The sequence below is a fragment of the Dreissena polymorpha genome, chromosome 9, assembly GCF_020536995.1.
Source record: "Dreissena polymorpha isolate Duluth1 chromosome 9, UMN_Dpol_1.0, whole genome shotgun sequence".
NCBI classification, from domain to species: domain Eukaryota; kingdom Metazoa; phylum Mollusca; class Bivalvia; order Myida; family Dreissenidae; genus Dreissena; species Dreissena polymorpha.
The window spans coordinates 56,351,115-56,374,664 of NC_068363.1; the positions used below are offsets into that span (position 1 = coordinate 56,351,115).

The 23,550-nt window shown below is 35.6% G+C and overlaps 1 protein-coding gene across 1 annotated transcript; it reads right to left on the bottom strand.

Moving 5' to 3' along the window:
- Window positions 1-3,002: 3,002 nt before the first annotated feature.
- On the bottom strand, window positions 3,003-7,656 carry LOC127846063 (uncharacterized). Its single transcript, XM_052377240.1, has 3 exons — window positions 7,452-7,656; window positions 5,079-5,213; window positions 3,003-4,096 (listed from the first exon to the last, which is right to left on the bottom strand). Exons 1-3 carry the CDS (start codon window positions 7,654-7,656, stop codon window positions 3,834-3,836), a joined length of 603 nt encoding a protein of 200 aa, XP_052233200.1. The 3' UTR covers window positions 3,003-3,833.
- Window positions 7,657-23,550: the final 15,894 nt, after the last annotated feature.

Genomic DNA, 23,550 nt, shown 5'->3' on the forward strand with positions numbered 1-23,550 from the left:
TATTGTGAAGTGCATTTTATTCTTGAAAGCGTTCCACGTTTTGTCACAAGCTTTATATGAAAGAACAGAAACACTTCGAAACTACCGATATTCAATTATTGAGTATTTGCTACTTTTTATAATTTCACAATTTTTAGCTAAAAGTCTGACCCAAAACAGTATTTTTAGTTTGAGTCAAAGTCATTGGTGTTTTTCCGCTTTTTAATGCACCTTACTTATGCTGTGCGATAGTGGGAGCTTTTGGTCGTCAATTTTCTCGTCCCTCCGTATTTTATTTTTATGGAATTTAGTTGAGTTTTTTTGTTGTTTTTTGTTGTTGTTGTTTTTTTACCACATTTATATAGTACCCTTAGCATACAGTATTTGCGTTCAGTGGCGCTTCACATTTTTCCCCTGATCACTGGGTCATTAGTCGTCCGTTAACATTTTGAGCAGTATGCAGCCACGGCACATTGGCTTATTTCCCTCACATGTATCCATTTATACACCTGGGTTGAAGGGTGAAGATGTTGAATTAATTTCTTGCTCAGGAAAATCCAGTGGTCCTGGCAGGATTCGAACCAGGAATCACTCGATCTCTAAGCCAGCGTCCTACCATAAGATCACTGCTCCCACATAAAATAATAGGCCATTCCTAAAACTATGTGACCTTTCTTGGAAACTGCCTTCTATTACTTCGAATACATCGCCACACAAGGGTCATAATCTAGATTCTACTTTCAATTATTTTTTTGTTGAAATATTTGACATTGAATCACCTAAAGCAAATGAAATTTAATCTTTAATCACAAAACTTTTCATTCAAAAGTAAAAATATTTTATATATGACATAACTTTACAACAAACAGAAACTTGCAAGTTTAGCTAGTACCTTTTTAAATTGTATATGACAAGGGTTTTATAACAGAATATTGATTATCATTGTGAAGTAGAAGGTCCTTAAAATTCAAAAGGTACAAAGCGCGGGGTCTTATCAGAATGACATTTAAAACAAACTACTGCGAACTGGATTCAAACTGCGCAATGCAGATTACGCCAAGGGTCTGCATCAAATGACAAGTAACAACATGTTGCAAATAGTAATGTCTCAAATTAAATTATCTAAAACATACGTTTGTGCCACTTGCTACTTCAACATAAAAAATTCATCGGCTTCTATAAAATCTGAATTTAATAAGCGCATACGTATAAATATGAATGATTTTAAATATTGATTAAAATAAATAGTGAAAATCCGAATGATGTTAAAGCAATACTTTAATTAGTATAATACTAGTACTCTAAACAAGTGTAAGGAAGTGAACATGTTTTTGCCAAGTACGTGTATGCTTCGAAATTATTTTCAATAAAAGGAGTACTTTTAACTGTGTTTATTATTTTAAGAAATAAGAAACTTGTGATTCGGCTGATAAATAATGTCTTGCAAATGCGCCCATATAGAAATGAATAACTAAATAAAGTTAAACTATTTTTTCTGGTTAAACCTTTGACTAAGAAATTGTGCACATCCGGCGATGTTTTTAGTTCATTATGTAGAATATTACGTGATGATACAATACAAGTTTAATTAACACTGACATGATATATGGATTCAAAATCAATCAGTGACGTTTGCAATGATGTCTGTATAGTCATGTTAATAAACAGAAAAAAAGAGATATTCATGTAATTTTTCTTTAGTTCGATATAACTTAGTATGTTATGTCCTTATATGGTGAGGTCGTTCATCGTAAATTTTCAGATAGTATTTGCTTCGAAAATAATAATAGGTTTCCACACACGATCTCGAACAATAATGGTTAACAACGGATGAAACTTTATAGATATCATGCCAATAGATGGGACGTACGCATATTGGCTAGTCGCTCAGCGCCGTTGATTTTTCCTGTAGTTATTGCCCTTGCATTTATGATACAACATTTTATATTGACGGTTTACATTACCGTGAGAGATCCTAATGTGACGAAAATTAATATTAGTTTTCTTATAGTTTTTTTTTTTCACCAACAGTTTATGCATATTTTGCAAGCGTTTTGATGAGGCATAGATGTTACATTTGTCTGTAATTATATTTAAAGTTATGTTATCTATGTGAATTGATATTTAACATAAGTTATGTTTTCTTATAAACCGCTATACATCGAGCGAAGGGGATACTGTTTACCATGTTTGCATGTTTGCATGTACATGGCTTTGATGGATTTTTAAATGAAATGTTCCCCTACTTTAGCTGGTGTGTCACGCGAAAAAATCAAGTAGTTATTTTCAAGGTCAATTTTCGTTGTAAAAAAGTCACAATTGTTATTTTTGGAAACAAGAATTTCTCTCTCTATCACTTGAACATGTATTGAAATAATTATGCAGCGCAGGTAAGTGGTGTATATGAAAAAAAAAACTATGTAAGTTTATCCACGTAAATTCATGTTAGACGTTTTGGCGCGATTAAAAAAATTCCAGCGCTTTATTCTGATTGATTTGAAACTTGAAAAGGTTATTATAATGAAATGCGGATACGCAAAAACTGTTCGTTCTTTGTGATCTATATACTTCTGAGATATGAGCCTTCAAAATACAGGTATTAATTGTCAAAATAGGGCTTGTCCACTTCATACCATGACTGAAAATTGACGGATATTAGCCTGAGCCTGTGTGTGTTGCACATTTGCCCTTACAGCTATATACGAGGTCAAGGTGTTTCTAACTGGTCTTAGTTTTATACGGCCCACAATGTTCCTACGTCTGAGTCAAGTAGTACAGTTGTCCGTTACTTGCTACATAGTATAAACTAAGTGCGAATAAACTAGCTTACAAAATCAAGTGCGAGTAGGTTCACGGAACATCGTAATACGACAAATTATCTTAAAAACTAAGAAAATCCAAATAAGCAGACAAACAAAAACAAACAAACATCTCATACGGACACATTTCTTGGTAAAACTAAGAAATATTGACTATATGTATACCTTTTAATTGCAAGGTAAATTAGAAATTGCGTAAAACAAACTTAGTTCAGATAAATAAATGTACAATATCCACTCGTTTAACTAAGTATGTTTTGTCAAAAGATTTCGATTACACTATGAATAATCGTTCAAAGGCATTTGTGACAAATAAATAAATATTCCATTATGTAATGCGCGTACCAAATAAAATACTCGTTAACATAAAAAAACACTTATGGAAAATAAAATTCGTTAACTAAGACGTCAACATATACATATATAATAATATTTCCTTTTCTATCGCGTACATATTCTGCTCAATTTTGGCGACGTGTGGGGTTCGAGTTGACTTTAAATAGATTTCAATACTTAAACAAAGAGAGGATTCGTGTTTAGCAGTGCGTTTAATAGAGACAGTTTTGTGTTCTTAATATAGAATTTTAGGACTGATCACGATTCGTGTTCTTATAATAATATTTCCTTCTCTATCGCGTACATATTCTGCTCAATTTTGGCGACGTGTCGGGATCGAGTTGATTTTAAATCGATTTCAATACTTAAACAAAGAAAGGATTCGTGTTTAGCAGTGCGTTTTATATAAATAGTTTTGTGTTCTTAATATAGAATTTGAGTACTGATCACGATTCGTGTTCTTACAAAATAATACCCTATGGGAAACCTTGCTTCTTTAAAAAAAAATACAAGAAAAAAAAACAGTTTTATTGCGCCGATAATTTGATTGTATATATTCTAATACGCAATTTTTAATATATTTCATATATTTTTCTGATCTCGTCTCCAAATAAAGTCCGAAACACGTCGCTTACAATACAATGTAATACAGTATGAATAACCAATCCATACTTAAAGAAACCCTCTATGCCTCTCCATTCACGCGCAGTCTCTCTGGTGATATGACACATTGTACTCTCTAAGCGTATCTCTGGCGAATGTCGTCCCTGTGTCTTTGGCGGTCACGTTGCTAAGGATACAATTGTTGCCCATGTATTCCACGGCGCGACACGTGAAGGAGATCTTGTTGCGGCAGAGGTTGAAGCAGTCCTCCAGGGGAATGTTGTTGATCGTCTCCAAGTTGTTGGCGTGCACGAAGCTGTCTGCGTACGTCATAAACAGGGGACCAAACTGTGAACACGCTGAAATGGCCAGTAGGCAGCAATGATTACAGAAGCAACAGACAATTCACGTTTATTGTATTATTTTATGAACTGAAATAGCTATATTGATTGTTTTAATTTTTGAACAGAAATGTACATTTGTTTACAAGTTTTTGACTTAATGCCTTATTTGTAAGTGTGAAGCGCAAAAGAATATGTTGATACTTCGAGCGCTACATAAATGCTATGTAGGTCTATTTACTAATACAGTTACTCTTCATACAACACCATAATTAGGCGAAAACAAGAAAGAAAGAACTGAAAATGCCGTAGACGCTGGATGATACAAATTCGGTAGTGCAATGTATTTTTATAAAATTAACAATGATATGAACTACAATATATTAAGATTTATGATGAACGTGTTAGATTCTAATTACAGAAATGGGCGCGTATTTCCCTTTAATATAAATTCAAAATTAATAAATCGACATGCGTTAATAAGTATGACGCCCATCTTGTATATGTGTACGTTAAATATTAATTAATTGTTGCTGATGATGTTAATTAAGTAATAAATATGATCAGTTTTGCTCATTATTATGGCCTGATATAGAATAATTAAGACGATTCTGTTGTTGATATAAGAAACAATAATTATTAAAATCCCCAAACTTGAACTTATCTGTCATGCCGATATTGCATTGTTTCCTACGTAAATCACCAAATTCCTGAAAATATTTTGTTTGAACAAACCACAAAATGCAGTACAGTTGAAAATTCGGTATTTCAGTGAAAAACTATTTAAATAAGTTGTGTTTGAAGAACTTTGTCAAAAATCTTGATATAGCTTCATAAAAATACCACCACCACCCTCCCCCTTCAGCTCTACCACACGATTGTATTTAACACAAACGTATATATTCACTAATATATGATATTCGACGGAGCATTGCATTAAACTCATTTTAAGTGAACAGAATGTTGACATTTAACGCTAGGACAAGAAAGCAATACGTACGGTAGACGCACTGGCGACTGGAAGGAGAGAAACTGTACCCGGGTTTGCACATACACTGGCGCGAATCCCAGCACGTAGAGTTGGGGATTGTGCAGTCCGCATCAACCGTGCACGCGTCCAGGATGTAACCGTGCCCTGTTTGTATCCATATTGTATTATTTAGGCCTGTTATATGTGTATGCGTATTGAATAACTAAGGAGTGTGCTACATGTATGTGTACGCGAATTGAATTATTGCATTTCTGCGTGTATGCGTTTTGCGGGTGTGTAACATGTATAGAAATAGTGCATTATTGAGGCGCGTTCTATGTGTTTGGTTACTGCGTTATAAGGCGTGTGCTATGTGGACAGGTAGTGGCTTACTGAGGCGTGTGATACCTATTTTAGGCGTATTGCTTTATTGAGGAGTCAAGGCGTATTGCCTTATTGAGAAGTCAAGGCGTATTGCCTTATTGAGAAGTCAAGGCGTATTTCCTTATTGAAGTGTCTAGGTGTATTGCCTTATTAAGAAGTCAAGGCGTATTGCCTTATTGAGGAGTCAAGGCGTATTGCCTTATTGAGAAGTCAATGCGTATTGCCTTATTGAGGAGTAAATGTGTATTGCCTTATTAGGGAGTCAAGGTGTATTGCCTAATTGAGGAGTAAATGCGTATTGCCTTATTGAGGAGTCAAGGCGTATTGCCTTATTGAGAAGTCAAGCCGTATTGCCTTATTGAGGAGTCAAGGTGTATTGCCTAATTGAGAAGTCAAGGCGTATTGCCTTATTGAGGAGTCAATGCGTATTGCCTTATTGAGGAGTCAAGGCGTATTGCCTTATTTAGAAGTCAAGGCGTGTTGCCTTGTTGAGAAGTCAATGCGTTTGCCTTTATAAAGCATGTTCTATTAATATTCGTATTGAAATATTGAGGTGTGTCACATGTGAAGCCGTATTTTATTATTGTGGCTTGTCCTATGTTGATGTGTGAATGCGTATGGCATTATTTCGGCTGTAGTATGTGTCAGTGTACCGTATTATTGAGTCCTGTGTTCATTCGAAGTGTGTAATTGAGACTTTTCCTGGGTGTTTTGCATTATTTTGGTTGTGCTATGTGTGTGTGTAGTGCATAGCTGAGACATTTCCCTTGCGTAGCCAAATTGCATTAATAAGGTGTCCCTTGCATCCTTGAGGTATATCCGTTGCTTACTGTAGTGCTTTATTCCGCCATGTTCCATCTGTGTGTATGTTTATTGCATTATTGAGGCATGCAATGTTTATACGACTATAAAAAGTTAGGCATTCCGTGTGTGTATGCTTCTTACAGAAATGAGACGTTTCCTGTGTGTATGTGTGTAAGCGCATAGCATAGTAAGTGCGTCCATGTCTACATTCGTTGAACAAAATTGTGGAATTGACTTATCATTTGTGTATACGTCTCGCATACATAAGGCTTGGCATTTGTGAATGGCGAATACATAATTGAGGAGAGTTATGTGTTTATTTGTATTGCATAATTGAGATGCGCCCTATGTGCATATGAATAACACATATGCGGCATTAAGATGTGTATGTGTCTGACATAATTTAGGCGTGTGCTGCGTGTATGCGTTCTAAATTATTGACATTTTAGGTATGTAAATCCGTGTAACTGATCTAGATGGTGAGCTATAAATGAGAAGTATCATCACATAGCCTGTGTGTGAATTACATATCTGAAGCGTTTTCTGTTGGTAATGTTTGCGTTTTCATAGCTGCGGCGTCTCATGTTTTTGCGTATTGCATTATTTAGACGTGTTGTGTGTTTATGCGATTATCATAATCAAGGATTGTCTTGTGTGTTCGCTTGTTACATTTTTGAAGTCGACCGATGGATATGCGTATTGCATAATCAAGATTTTCCCCGTGTGTTTGCGTAGAATATAATTGAAGAGTGTTGTTACAAAATGGCTGTACAAACGGTATCGATCCAAAACAGACAACAATTACTAATACAAAAAACTTATTTACGCATCTGTATTAAGATCATATTCCTGCGACAAGCCCCCCATATGTTTAAATAAAACCTTAATAATCACCACATCATATTATGTAATAATTGTAATATATGTGTATACTGTATACATGATTTTGAAGGTCAAAGCAAGAACGAAGTAGTGTATGAAATACGCACGCCGGAATGCTTACATGAGAATTAAATTAAAACAGAACTAAATGATGTTATTTGACATTTTAACATTACTCAGTTCCTGTAGTATTTGGTAGGGAACAAATGAAGCCTTAAAACTTTACATGAAATTCAATACACATATATGTTATGTGTGTTCATACATATCATATGTTAATGCCGTTTTTATTGTTTGTTAATAAAATCTATAGAAAATATAGTATGATTCTACCTCTAAATGGAACGTAGTATCTTGTATCAGACTGACCAGTCATGTGGTTGTCAAGGAGACCAAATGTCACGGAATGACCTTGACATTTCTTGGTGACCTTGTTGTAGAACACGCTGTTACACTCAGGGTCGTTGGAACATTCCGCGACACAGAGGGTGGTGCCACGTTTTGTGACCTCCCATTGGATTCGCAACGGTGTGATCATATTGTCCTAGAGAAGTGATATGACAAAATAGAATTTGGATCAGTTGTTCGTGAATTTCTTATTAGCGTTCTTGACATTCGCTGTTTTGTCTTAAAACTACAATATCTTTGTTTGAACAAAATGTTGCGAACGGTGAAATTCTTGAAAATATTTCAAAAGAGAAATTAATTTTCTTATCCACTACTTTTATATCAGAACACACACCACAAGCATAACATGATTAAAATGCAATAACAGCCCATTTACGATTAACGCAAAGCCTCCGTCCCGAGTGCCAACCCAATCCCACACTTACCCGAAAATTAATCCCAAACCAAGCGCATGACAAGAACGTCCCAAAGAGACAGCAAATGTAAAACCAAAAATGCCAAACCATGGCGCGCGAATCGAACACCACACACACCATTCCAGCGTGCTGTTGCAGCAAGCACAACACACAATCGTATGGTAGTTCTGATCAAACTAAAAACAATCAACACAATTTCAAAAATATATTTCGATTGATAGTTGTTAGTTGGATAAAAAAAAGAAAGATATATCGTTTTAATTCCTTCTAAACCACATGAATTACGGCGACGCATTAAAATTAATTGCTGCTGACTGGTAAAAAATGTGGCCCTTCTTATCGTGTCCATTGCTTACATATCCTAGCTTTTAATATATATGTATATAAATAAATATTAAATATTACAAGACGTATAACAAGTATAATGGTAATGAAACTCGCACTTCATAATTACTCTTAACTATTTAAAAGTGCACTGTTTGTTATTAATAAAACGTTCTACAGAATTTGAAATTGTATTTACATGTTCAACGGTTCAATTAAATGGTTTGTAATTGTCCAATCAGGTAAAAGTATTTAAAACATCAAGTAAAATTCATGGATTTTTTTAAGTTTCGTATGTTCCACCGAACCAAGGCCTTATATTTCGGTTAAAGAACTATATTTTTATTGTCTTCATTTATGAAATTCAAATTTACCATTAAAGTGATATTATGGGCATTTTTCACTGTTGAATTGAGCTGAAAAGAATTAATAGGTCAAAATAATTAGTTAAAATGTGGTAACTGACCAATTATTTACAACTCATCTTGCTACCAGTTGTTTATAAAACATATATATAATTTTCGATATTTTACATGACTCACCCAGTCCTCTAAGCCGAAATGATCCGTAAAACAAAATAATGTCTTTGTGTCGTATGAACGAATCTGCATGAAAACTACATTTAGACTCGCATCGTTCATCGAATCATTTCTGTCGTTAGTTGTCAAAACGAAAACACGGTTGATATTCAAATGGATCATTTTTCTTTTTCCGAGATATTGTTTTAGTATGATGATGCTGCATTAACAAATATAAGTGTATATGAAGTGAAAACACCAAAAATAAACAACGGTTGCGATAGACACCTATCTACTGTTATATGCCCATAATATCACTTTAATGCGTCATCCACTAAATTTTTATTGGATATAGCGATTAATGTTTAAAACAAAAAAATCAAGCAATGGTATTTAATTGATAAACGCTAAATTATGTACTTTTTACAATGTGTATATATTAACCGTTTGATGGCAAATGTACTTACCAAATTGGAGCGTTTAGTAGCCGTATGTACGGCCATGTCAGATGTTCCCAACGTGTAAAGGGTAACCAACACAAAAATGATTGCCTGAAACCCAAAAGGAACCATTGTTTGTACGACATTTGAACACATGTTATTTCTAGTATTTCCAATGTTTAACAAAAATAACAATTTAAAAAATAACTATCATCTATGTGTTTTTCGAATGGTTAGAACAGCAAATATATTAAGGTTTTCCCAACAATTCTCCCTAGCGAAATATGAACAAGTTGACAATGCAATTCATTAAATTGCAAACGACATGTTGCCAGATTAAATATTTGATAACACGCATTGAAAGTAATTTCACGCCATGTTCTTACTGTTGATAAACAATTATCATTAACTATGTGCCATTTCTTGCATTTAGCTCTGGCACTTAATCGATACTAAATTGCTTAATAAGACATTATTCGAAAGATCCGGAAATGGAATCGCATGATAACTGCATAACTGCTGTGAAATAATAATCCATACTTCCTGTCCTGTCGCACAGGTTTTTTAATAGTGGCAACTCTATTCAATGCCTTGATAAAAAATACTAAACCATTTTTTTCAGGAAGCAATCCTGTATAATTATCTGTCAGAGGCGTTTGGTTACCATTTGTTCTGGCATCGTAAAACCATGAAATGGAAGAACTCGATACAGGAAATACGGTCGATTCGAGTGTAATCAATGGTTATTCCTTGACAAAAGTCATCTCACGCAACGCAATAGAAAATTAAACGCGAACTTATAATTCCTTGTAATACCATAATATTTGAAGTCAATTTAACCTAACATGACCATATTGAGAAATGGACAAACTGACGAATAAAGCACATTTGACCGTTTAATATTTTGCTCGCTTTATGGAACTATTTTTAGTGCATGAGCATGAACTTGAATTCGAATCTGACTCTCTTGTTTCAGAAAAGATGTCCACGAACCGGTAGAGCAATGCGTTATCAATGCGGACTTAAAGCAGAATGAACGCACACATTAATGAATGGATAGCTATGTCTGTTTCGTTGCTGTTTAAGTGTATAACAATACTTATATGTTTTCTAGTTTTGGTGTAAAATGAAATGAAAGGATGAAACACGCTATTCACACATCTTAGACAATTTAGTCACATGTATTCAACGCACGATTATGGGAGATATGTGAATCGCAATGACATCCAATTTCTAAAATTCGCAGGTAGTACGTTTTTTCGTTGAATATGAATTTGAATTGTTGTGCTTTAATGTTTTATTTCGGACTGTATATATACAATATAAAAAATCAGCAAGGCGTTTTTTTTTATAACGAAGGTCAGACTTAAGACACATGCGTTGTTGGAATGGTAAAAGCACAGGCTCTCAATGAATCTATATTTTAAAATAAATGTAAGATGTACTGAATTTGAAGAGAAAATACGAATTGATCTTTGGACACCCCTCATATTAAAACAGCGCCGAGTTGAAACTAACGTAATCATCGAAAGCCGACTGGAACACCAATAGATTTGTTGTGCATTTGATTTACTAAACGCATATTCACACCGCAGAATTTCATTCGCCGCCTTTATATGTTGAAATAAAGTTCAACTCATCAATAAAAGCACTATAACATTTTGTGTACGTACAAGAAACAAGTCAATATATTGCTGAAATCTACTTTGAGACCAAAAATATACGCAATCATTCAAGAAATGTGATTTTATGCATCGAACTGTATGAACAGAACTTTGACGAACAAGCTGTCATCGATGAAATGCTGCACAGGAAAATGTGCGCCCGTCACTAAAACTTCAGAGAAATGGAGCCTCGTACTGCGACAACTAGGTTTAATGCTCATGAGTACATGATCCCAGATTAGCCTGTGCAGTCCGCATAGGTTATTTACGGATAACACTGTCCGTCTAAAATTTCGTTTAAAATAAACCTTCTTTAAACGTAAAATTCCATTGAAGCGGATATTGTCAACCCTAAAAAGCCTTGAGGACGGCACTCGCAAATCAGGGACGACACGTTTCTTATACACATTAAAGCCTGTAGGAATAGCACAAGCTAATAAGGGACGACACTTTACTCACACATATTATAGCCTGTGAGGACGGCACAAGCTAATCAGGGACGACACTTTTCACACACATTTAAGCCTTGAGGACGACATGCGCTAATAAGGGGCGACACTTAACTCACACACATTAAAGCCTGTGAGGACGGCACACTCTTATCAGGGACGACATGTTTCACACACATTTAAGCCTGTGAGGACGACACACTCTTATCAGGGACGACATGTTTCACACACATTAAAGCCTGTGAGGACGACACACGCAAGTCAGGGACGACACTTTTCTCACACACATTTAAACAAGTTTTCATAGAACGAGGCTCAATGTATCGTCCTCATAGCATTCGCAGCAGAGCCTCTGCGAGTCCGCACCTTCACGTAACAAACCCACTTGCGGGCAAAAATAAAAAAATATCCAACGGATCAAGATATTTTCGAGTGGACGGTTCCGATAGACATGACAGATGTTGTCTTATAAAATATCGAACATATTTTGATAGGACTAACATGGCAAATCGGAGCATATCAATATTTTTGAAGGTATGAACAGTATGTACTTATTGGTTGTAAACTTTCATTACAGTAATATTTTCACACCATCACCGTTATTAAATCGTCGTGGGTAGAAAATAAAGCACAACCTACTACTGATCCACGCGAATATCCTGCATTCATAAGTAACCTTTAGAATGACAACCGATGTTTACTTGTAATTACTTTTTTGCTATGTGTTTTAACGTTTTATCTATACTATACTATTTTCCATATTGTGAACGCTTTTATGCCATACATGCTTTGATTATGTCGTAATTAACAATTGATGTTGGTGTTCGTTCTTGTTAATTGATTTAAATTAGCATGGCCAATACATGTTTATTTCGCATTTACCTAATTCGTCAGTAAATATGTGCGCAAGACAAGAAAGTTTCTCTAAGCTATATGTACACGTAGCTATAGGAAAATGTACGACAATGAAGCAAATAGAAGAGATTTGATGGTTTCGGTAAATCAGCGACTTTAATTTAATAATTATCTTAGACATTAATACTTATTTTCTATGATAACGAGTACGTCAACATCGATAAGCTACTAAAAAACAATTTTTTAAATGATTATAATTTCCATCATTTGTTAAAAATTTTAAACGGGTTTAAATGGAGATTTTCCCGGGAATAAAAACGTCATGACGTCGAAACTGCCCAGTAAACAGCGAAAATCATCGATGCTTTTAGTTGTTATTTGTCTCACTGAAAGAGTGAATCAAACATTTAATCATGCTGCGCATATGTATACGTTTCACAACAACGGAACCTACTTTTTACATTCATAAAGAGAACATGGAAGCAAACATAAAAATGGGATGGGCTTTTATATTACAAATACATAGATGACGTGTTCAAGATCAAGAGGAGGAGTGTAATTCAGGATAGCTACAATTGGACATTAGTAAATATGAAACCAAAACAAATGATAATGTTATTGACACAGATTTGGTAAACTGTAACTTGGTCTTGTATAAAATGCTTATCACTGTACACATCGGACTGCAGATAAAACCTTTATCAGAAGGAAACGTTTTTTTTACAAACTTAATTCGGTCTTGTATGAAATGCCTATCACTACACATATCAGAATGCAGATAACACTTTTTAATGAACGGAAACGTTTTATAACAAACGAGTAAACATAACTTGAATATTGAAAGAGGCTATCCGGGGAGAACAATTTTAATAAAAGTTAAATTTATGTTCAGAAATTTCACATAATTATTTCTTTTTTGGGGGTCAATGCCATTATTCAAAATTAAATTAGGGAAATTAATAAAATACACCTTAATAATTGAAATACAAGTATGGTTATAATAGTATATATTATTCCAACGTAACACAAATACTGGTTTTCGCTAAATCAATTGTTAATTGGGTAATATTGACACTTGTTGAGTTATTAACTTACGTATCAACCGACAAATAAACAATATTAAACCTGGTAATCTGTAAATTTTAACAGAAAACGGATTTGTTTTCATCATTATATGGTTCTGTACAGTTGATATAACATTCACGATTCGTGAACCGGCGAAACAACATCATAGGGGCAACTTCGCTTCTTTTAAACCCTTACGTTGAACAGAGACAACACACACAGTGTGATAGCGTCATTATAAAAAGCCTGCTCAATTTTATATACTCAGAAGAGGACTTACTTCGTTAAGCTGCGGGACCTATCCTACGGGGGTCCAACCGATATTCGTTAGACAGACAAACAGACAGATTGTTTATTCAGACTTATACAGCAGTACATCGTCTTTAACTCAAATATACAAATTAGTTTTTGTCACGTGAATACGAGTAATAGCATAACATTATGTAACATAAAAGTCAATTACAAAATACAAATACAAATAAACACAATATATGTCAAGAACACGTAAGTTCTATCGAGGGGTTATGAAATATATCAAACAGTATTATTTAGTAATGTATTTCCTATGACTAAAGTTAGACTGACATGAAACGTTTTTCATCTTGAAAGTTGATTATGTTAAAGGGGCCGACCAACAGATTTTGACATGTATTGAAGCATATAGTCAATTGTATCACTTAGACTCATCCACTTATATAAACCGCTTGTTTTCCTCGCAGTCATTCCTTTTCGAGCTGACCAGTAAACCGAGTAAGTCACTGCTTTGCGAATTTTACATTTAGGCACGTGGTTGAAAAGATATCTGAAGTTCTTTTTTAATGAGAACTTGTTCTTATTTTATACAGTTTAATCTTGTTATATGTAAATTTATTATAAGAAATTCAGTATCTTTATTCTGGGGTAAGGTATTTAATAGTTTGCGTTTTTATATTCAAGATATACCGATCACGTGTTTGTACGGTTCTCGAAATTGTGTTTGGTGATCAGATTTATCTTGTCAGTCGTTGTACATTTAGTATACAGTATACAGTATATAATTTGAGTTTTTAGATTCAAGATACAACAACCACGTGTTTGTATTATTATAGAAATGGTGTTTCCGGAATAACATAACTATCAAATATTAAATATTAAACTATTAAATATTAAAAGTGAGCTATTTAACCAAACTTAAATTCTAGAATAATTGTATTTTTGCTTTTAAGTCTATATCATTGTTCGCTTTTCGTTTTTATTAACAAGACTATTTTTATGGTTTTATAATGCCACCACGTGCAAAAAGACGTCGTGCGGATGTCGCGCAAGCGCTTCAAGTCATGGAGACAGAGGGCCGTTCGCGCGGAACCGATAGTGACGGCACCGGAAATTGACCCAGAGGAATCGTCCGAGCCGGGAACAAGCGAGCAACCAAGCGAGAAAGGTTGGTTGAATATGTACGCACATGTACCTTTACAGACAAGGCAATAAATCTGGAAAAGGGAATTTATTGATTTGAGGTCCCTTTTGCCTTAATTCCGAGAATTAACCAAGCAAAACGTCCAAATAAGAAATGGCGAGATAATTGTCTCTGATTCAGGCGTTATTAAAAATATCGAACGCATTGAAGTTTGGTCAGACGCCTGCTTGATATACATGGCTATATTTTTATCGAGGCACGGAAATAAACATTTAGAACTCATTCAGTACATGAATAACATTCGTACGGCTAAGCCATGTTTCGCATATAACAATAAATGTTTCTTCTCTTATACCAATTGCTCATTCGCCCACAAATGCGTAAAATGTAGCTCCCGGCATTCATCTATGCATTGCTTCTCTCAAGCGCCTCACGGTATCCAACGACCGGTTGGACCCACGTTAATGCAACAACCATTGCGTTTCCAGCCTCATGGTTCATATGCTCTACACAATTGCAGATCCTTTAATCCAGCTCAGCGATCCGTGGAACCTAGAAAGTATATGGGAGCTCGGCCGAACGCCTATTAATATTCAAAAGTTGTCCTTACACTTGGCTGAATATCCCAACCAAACTGATGCGTTATATATTTTAAACGGGTTAAGTAATGGATTTACGTTACATTATGAAGGACCCCGATTACCAATTAATTCTACAAACCTTGTATCAGCCCGCGTACACAGGGATGTTTTAAATGAAAAGTTAACTAGTTTAAAACGCAAAGGTCTATTAATTGGGCCTTTTGAAATACCGCCTATTTCAAATTTACGTATAAATCCTGTTGGTCTTGTTCCAAAGTCATCTGGCGGCTGGAGACTTATCACAAATGTATCCTTTCCATCAGGCGCAAGTGTAAATGACTTCATTAAGCCGGCTTTCAGCAGTGTAAAGTACACAAAATTTGACAGTGCCATAGATAAAGTGCGAAATTTGGGTAACGGTGCCTTCATGGCCAAGGCGGACATTGCATCGGCGTTTGATTTATGTTCAGTGCAACCACCGGATTTTCATCTTTTAGGTATAAAACTGTTATTATATGGGTTATTGGATTCAGAAATCTCTTCCAATGGGTGTTTCGTCGGCTTGTTTTATATTTATGAAAGTATCTACATTTTTGCATTGGTTAGTTGCAACTAAAGCCTGCACCATTAACATTGAACATCTCCTTGACGATTTTCTTATGATAGGGAAAACAAAACACGAGTGTTTCCTCATAATGGAAAAATTCAAATTAATAATGCGCGATTTAAACATACCATTAAATACAGAAAAATGTATCGGCCCCGAACAAGTATTAACTTACCTCGGCTTAGAAATTGACGCGCGTAATCAGTTAATTCGAATCCTAAAAGACAAGATTGAAAAGTCTCTTCAATTATTAGATTTACTTCTAAAAACTAAGAAAATGAAACTGCGATCGCTACAGTCGACAGTGGGGCTACTTAACTTTATCGCCCGTGCTATTCCTGCCGGGCGTGCATTAAACAGAAGATTCTACGATGCGCTGTCACATGCAAAAAAGGCACACCATCGTATTCGTATTTCCAACGGTTTAAAGGATGACGCTCAAGTTTGGATACGATTCCTTCGCGAGTTTAATGGCACGTGTTTATTCAATGAAGCTGATTGGCTCCATAGTGACGTCATGGAACTCTTTACCGACGCGAGTGGAAATAAAGTTTTGGGGTGCGGCTGTTACTTTCACGGCGAATTGGCTTTTTTCCCGTGGCCAGTCACATTTGGTATTGCGCTATTTAAAAACGTTACATTTTTGGAATTAGTACCAATAATTTTATCTCTACATCTATGGGGTGCAAAACTAAGAAATAAAAAAAATAATTTCAGGTCGGATAACAAGGATCTGGTTTAGATAATAAATAAAAAAACATCCAAAAATAAAAGTGTTATCTACTTGATAAGACACCTTGTATTATTAACTCTTGAATTAAATATAATGGTAAAATGCACCCATATCGATGGAATCAAAAAGGAAATTGCTGACGCGATCAGTCGTTTTCAGTGGGGTCGGCTGCTTCTCCCTCTTCCTCAGACGCCGCTCGATATTCCGGAGTCGTTTCCACAGATATTTAATCAGAAATTAATAAATTAATTAATGCCGGTCTAATCGAAAGAACACACAAAGCCTATCAATGTGCTTTAGCAATGTTTGAAGAATTATGTCGGATCACCAATAAGTTTCCAACATGGCCAACGTATATGTGGAGACTATAACCGAATATATAGCATTCTTATCTCTCCGTCAATACGCGAGTTCAACAGTCAGCCAACATGTGTCTGCAATATGCTTCTTCAACAAAATAAATGACTTCGATGACTGCACGCGGAAATACATAGTGCGTAAAATGCTGGAAGGTTTAAGGCGTACCCATGTGAGAAAAGATTCCCGGTTTCCCATCTCTCAGTCCGTTCTCCGAATGCTGCTAAGAAAATTAGAGTTCACTTGTCGGTCACAATACGAAGTAAAACTGTTTAGCGCTGCATTTTCGTTGGCTTACATAGCACTTCTATATGGTGTACGAACTGGTCCAAAACTATTATAAACTGTCCGGGACAGTTTATAAACCGTCCGGGACTGTTTGTAAACTGTCCCGGACAGTTTACTAAACTGTCCGGGACGGTTTAGGAAAGTTTTGGACCGTTCGTGCGCATAAACCATCCGGGACGGTTTAAACTGTCCGGGACAGTTTAGTAAACTGTCCGGGACGGTTTAAACTGTCCGATACGGTATTATTTATATCAACCAATCAGAACACTCCTTCCAATAATGCTTTACTTTAGAAGTTTTACGAGCGTAATGTAATATCGTTGTCACCTCGAGCGACGCTATTTTTCTCGGACAAAACATGATTTTAAAAATATTCAATCAATCATTGCTGCCAAACACGTCAGAGTTAAAAGTGAATATTTTAAGTACTCGAAATAAATGTATTTGCCCACAAAGTATTTCTGACATTGGTAACGAATTTCTTCTATTACATTGCATTTTTAATACATAGAAGGAAGCAGCTTTTAAACCGAACAGGTTTAATAGACTGAATAATAATTTTTCAAGTAAGCAATTGACAAAAATACCGCAAGCAAAGCCGGGGTTTGCAAATGTTCTGAATTCGTTAAAGAAATAGTTTTTTAAATAGATCTAATTGAAATTTTAACTTTGTGGTAAAAATATGCTGCACCTAACATAAATTTGTCATCATTCTTTTTTGTTTATTTGTTTTGAATTTCTAGCAATGACAAGAAAGCAATTAATGATTATTCTTCTCAACTTGTTATTTGCACTTTTAATTGGGCCCGCTATTCTGTCACTTTGATGGCAGCCCACTTACAATTTATTAATTCAATGCAGTTTTAAAGAAAACCGTCTGCGCAACGGGCCTAGACGATAGCCGATATAAATCTCACTCATTTCGGATAGGGGGTGCATCAGGCATGTTCAACAAGGGCGCTTCAGTACCTGAGATTAAAGCCACGGGCAGATGGAAATCTGACGCATACAAGTCTTACATTCGTTAGAGAATATTTTTATTATAATACACCAACATTGTATACGTGTTTTGAACTGATATGTTTTAATTGGTTTAATTATATCAAATTTCGAAAGGTAAAATTCTACACATATTAAAGCATGCTGGCTTTACACTTGAGTCTTTGCATTTAAGTGAATAGTCTAAGATGGGAAAGCATATTGTCATATAATACCTTGGTAGTAACCACGTTCCCGGGTTTCTACTGCAACCGAAACTTAATGCAAGAATAACAGATAGGATCATAGTCTTAATAAGAAAATGTGGTTATAATGGTGAATATGTGGTATATGGCTGGTGGATGGTGCACTAATTGTGCTTATGTATTTTCAAAATTATGGTGTTGATTCGACCGCCCAAATTGGCGTATGTTCAAAAGCCCGGTGATCATTTGTGGCTATAAGTAAATATTAAATAAATATCAAGTTCCTGGTAGATAACGCCGTTCCCGGGTCTCTACCGGAACCGGGACTTAATCCCGGAATAACATTGTGGTGGTTATATATATAATGATATATGGTTGGTTGATGGTGCACTAAATGTGCATATTCATTTTCAAAATTATGGTGTTTAAACGATCGCCCAAATTGGCTTATGGTGAAAAGCCGGGTGATCATTTTTGGCTATAAGTAAATATTAAATAAATATCAAGCTCTTGGTAGATAACGCCGTTCTCGGGTCTCTACCGGAGCCGGGACTTAATCCCGGAAGAACATTGTGGTGGTTATATATAATGGTACATGGTTGGTTGATGGTGTTCTAAATGTGCTTATTCATTAACAAAGTATATTACTCATGGTACAAATGTTTGATGATCAATTTAGGCTTTGTATAAAATAAAATACAAGTTCATTTATTTACCTACTAGAGCCGAAAACTTATTTCGCAAGAGCCAAGTTGGTTATATAAAGGTATACTATTGGCTGGCACAGGTAAACGTTCAACGTTTTGAGCATCTGCTATTAACTTTCAAATTTATCGGGTATTTTAGGTCGCATAAGGAACGTCTGGATAGTTGGTTCATCGATAATAAGGGATGCTTATTATAGGGCAGTAGGCAGTGTAGTCGGTAGTGATCTGGGCTTAAAGGACTCGGGGATCAGCATCACATGGGACTTCAAAGGCGGCATGCGTCTGGAAGATTTACAAGAATCCATTAATTCTATATTGCTATTTAATCAGCAACCTGAACTTTTGATCATCCATTGTGGTGGCAATGAGATCGGTCCCCGTTCGATACTAAATATCTATAATCATTACGTCTGCATAGTAAGCTACCTTCAGCAGCTTCTTCCGGGTACGACCCTAGTTTTTTTGTGCAATTCTCCCGCGCATAAGCTGGCGCTACATTGATAATAACAAAACAGCTAAAAATGTAAACATCGTCTTAATTCTCATACTGCGGCACTGTTCTTAGAAAAAGGGGGCTGCTATATCAAATACCCTGACATTGTCGAATCGCCTACCCTTTTTAAATCCGATGACACTCATCTTTCCGAGTTTGGGTGCGATATCATGTTAAACACCTTGTCCGGGGCTATTTATAGCTTTCTGTTTGAGCAAAGTTATGTTTTCCCAGACCGATTTTAATTCATTGCTATTTGCGTGTCAGGGCTAGCGTGTGTTCATAGCCGCTGTGTGGCGGAAGGACCACTTCCTGTGGCCGTGGTCCTTTTAGGCATAGTTTCCATGAACACACTTTCATTCTTGTCACAGGGATTTGGCACTATATACTGCTTTTTCCCGCCGTTCTCGGGGGAATCTGTTAATACAAATCGTCACAGCCTTGACATTTAAATGCCAAACCTTTTTAGTGAATAAATTGTGTTTAAATATTTTCATGATGTTTGTCGTTGAATAATAATGTTTATTCGCTTAAGAATAAACTATCTTATTCAACGCAAAGGCTATTTTCCACTCTAACTCTAAAAAAATAACTTTTATGAAATGCTATAGTCCATTTTATCACTAAGACTCGTCCACTTATATAAACCGCTTGTTTTCCTCGCAGTCATTCCTTTTTGAGCTGACCAGTAAACCGAGTAGGTCACTGCTTTACAAATTTTACATTTAACCACCCTCTCCCTTTATTACTTATTGTAATGCGATGCTTGCCAGATTTTGTTAAATTTCAGTATTGGCGAGTTTGTCAACCACCCTTAGAAACAAACATCGTCAAGGCTGGGACTTCACAGCGTTTGGAACACCGTCAGTCGGTTAGGTCAAATGTGTACAGAGTTCAACTCCCGACGACAGGATCCTGTGTAATGTACGATACCAGTGTTGGAGAACAAAGACTTCTGTTTATCGGCATAGTTTCCATGGACACACTTCCCTTCTTGTCACAGGGATTTGACACTATATACTGCTTTTTCCCGCCGTTCTCGGGGGAATCTGTTAATACAAATCGTCCCAGCCTTGACATTTAAATGCCAAACATTTTTAGTGAATACATTGTGTTTAAATATTTTCTTGGTGTTTGTCGTTGAATAATACGTTTTATCCCACTTTTACAGCGAAATCGGTTGATCAAAGCCCCGTTTATTAAATTTCATCTATAATCAACGGCAAGGCTATAATCAATGGCACGAAATGACGTCATCAACTGCCTAACCGGGACTACTTTTTCCCACGCACCTCGTCACCTGTATTTGCCAAGTGCATCAATTATAAAAACAATCTCAAATGTTTGTCAATCTTAATGACCTTAAGACAAAGAAAAATAGTAAAAAAAACTTCTTTGTTGTCATTTATTGTCATTAAAACCTCTAGTATTAGGTAAATTTAACACTATGTTGCAAATAGGTTCTGTTGTTGTTGCTCCCCTTTGAAGAAGTCAGTTCGATTTGCCGCCCTTTGACCGTAGAAAACAATCGTCTGGACCAAGAAATCCTGTGTTAATTTACAAGCTGTACTCGGATATGCGTCCATCTGATTTTTCTTCAAGTTAGCACCCTTTCTACCTGACAATACGCACAAATGACACTGCATCCCAGTGGTTCTTGCGTCAACAATTGGGTGTCAACAAGCTAGGTCAGATGCTGAAGGCCATGGCAAAAGACGCCGGCTTTCTCAAGCAGAAGAGAATAACGAACCACTCAGTTCGCAAATTCCTTGTCCAAAAACTTCGAAATGCAAACATTCCACTCACTGAAACCAGCGCCATAACAGGGCACAAAAATGTCCAGTCCATAACTAATTATTCCAACATATCTGTTGAACAGCAGCAAAAGTGGGGTACCCGCAAAAGTGTTCAAGCATTTTTGCTCAGTCCAGTAAATGTAACAATCCAACAGATTCCTCTTGTTCACCTTCATACACCGAAACCATGGCCGAAATGCAGCCTAGACAGCCACTGTCTACCGTCGAACAAGTTGATCTTGATGTTCGCCCCACCCAGTCACTTCACCAGCAAATGTCTTTCTCTAGTTTGAACAAGTTTGCCTCACACTTTTTGGTGCCCCTTTCCACATTCGTTAATGTATATAATGAGCTTAACTCCAAGTAATTTTTGTTATTTCGTCACGATATAACCACATATTATAACAAAGAAGCAAATATTATGCATCGACTTGATAGTTTGATATCGAAAGTGAATGGTGTGTGGTGTTAGGCTACGTTGTAAACAAATGTAGTTCCGTATATAACAACTTAATGTCATATTGATATTATAAAACTTTAAGATTTGCAATTCAATATGATTACATTTGTAATTAATAACGCTCGACTCTTTGTTACAGAACGATATTCTGATTTTTAATAAAAATGATTATTTGATAAGCGGTTATATTTGGAACGCGGAGTAATACACTGACCTTGGTTACATTACAGTCATTATCAAAGTACGACAAACACTCATGAAAACTAATTTTGTTTAAATAAAAAAAGTTTACTGAATAAAAAGTGGGATAAATAGAATAATAGGTTAGTGTTGATTATAGATCTGGTTTATCATGCTCGGCACGAAAACGAAAAAGCACTCGCCAAGGCTCGTGCTTTTTGTTTTCTAAGCCTCGCATGATAAACCTGATCTATAATCAACACTAACCTATTATTCTCTATTTTGGTTACCTTGCAGATGCATGCACAGACAAATGGCCTAGTCAATAACTTTCATTGACAAAAATAAGATTTGATACTCAGATTCGATGCAGGAATGTTTATGCACAAGCACTCGGTTATTTTTTTTTTCAAAAACTTTAAGATATTCTTTGTTCTCAGTTAAAGAGGCATCCGGTATCGATTTTACACACACCATTCGATACAAAATCGCATGTAAGAATTTTAAAAAAATCAACACTCCATGGAAAAAAATCAAATGACATGTAGAGTGATCTTAAAAATGCCTAGTTGAACGCAACAGTATTATAAATTTGTATTTATATATCTGAAAACTACGCAACGTAGGCTTTCTACCTGTAGATGATTTGTCAAAATCGGCAGAGAAATGAAAGTAAAATTAAAAAAGACGTGCGTGGGTACCTCAAAATGTATAGCCTCCAGTGTGACCATACCACGTGATCCCTGACGTCATTTTGGCTAGCACGCCAAGTAGAAAATTGCAAACATTGCCTCCGCTAAGAAACTTCAAATCCATGCAAGTATTTTATTATTTACTTTATTTTGACGAAATGAAGCGCAGGCTATGGGTAAAGTTGAGCTCTATACCCGGTTATACAAATAGTTGACACCAGATAAGTAGTTTAGTCCATCATTTGAGGCAAATTCCTAGTTTTACGTTACAATGTACGCAAGTACGACAAGCACATTTTAAATCTTCCAAAATATCTATTATATATTTTTATACTCCTTTTTGCTCTTATATATGCAGACGTGAATAATGCCATATAAAATGTGTTTTGTCCGAAAAATATCATAAAACACTATCTAATGACATTTCTAATGAACACCAACAATTTGGCTAACACGACAAGCAACGAATTTAAAGGCAAGAACGACAAGTCGATATTCGGCTAGAACGACTAGTATTTAAAAGTGCAGAATTGGTAACTGCTATGTTGTCAAATGATATATCTCAATTAATTTAAATATGCGTGTCCCTTGAATAGTTCGTGTCTATTTACTGTCTTGTGAGATTCTGTGCCCTGTCCTGTGTGCGTTCAGCCCGGTATAATGTATGTAAAGTAACGTATTTAAGATTTTAAAAAAGAACAAATGAACACAATCTGCTTTTATAAATGACTACTGATTCAAAATTCAGACATTATGTTACCGTAACTAAGTATCTTCGTCCATGATTGGTGAAGGTTCATAAATTTAATATTTATATTA

Excerpts from the sequence above, each read along its gene's own strand:
- LOC127846063 (XM_052377240.1), bottom strand. The coding sequence starts at position 7,656 with ATGATCACACCGTTGCGAATCCAATGGGAGGTCACAAAACGTGGCACC. Across the intron at positions 5,214-7,451 it reads ATACTACGTTCCATTTAGAG|GGCACGGTTACATCCTGGAC; the intron begins GTAGAATCATAC and ends GGATACAAACAG. Across the intron at positions 4,097-5,078 it reads CAGTCGCCAGTGCGTCTACC|CGTGTTCACAGTTTGGTCCC; the intron begins GTACGTATTGCT and ends TGGCCATTTCAG.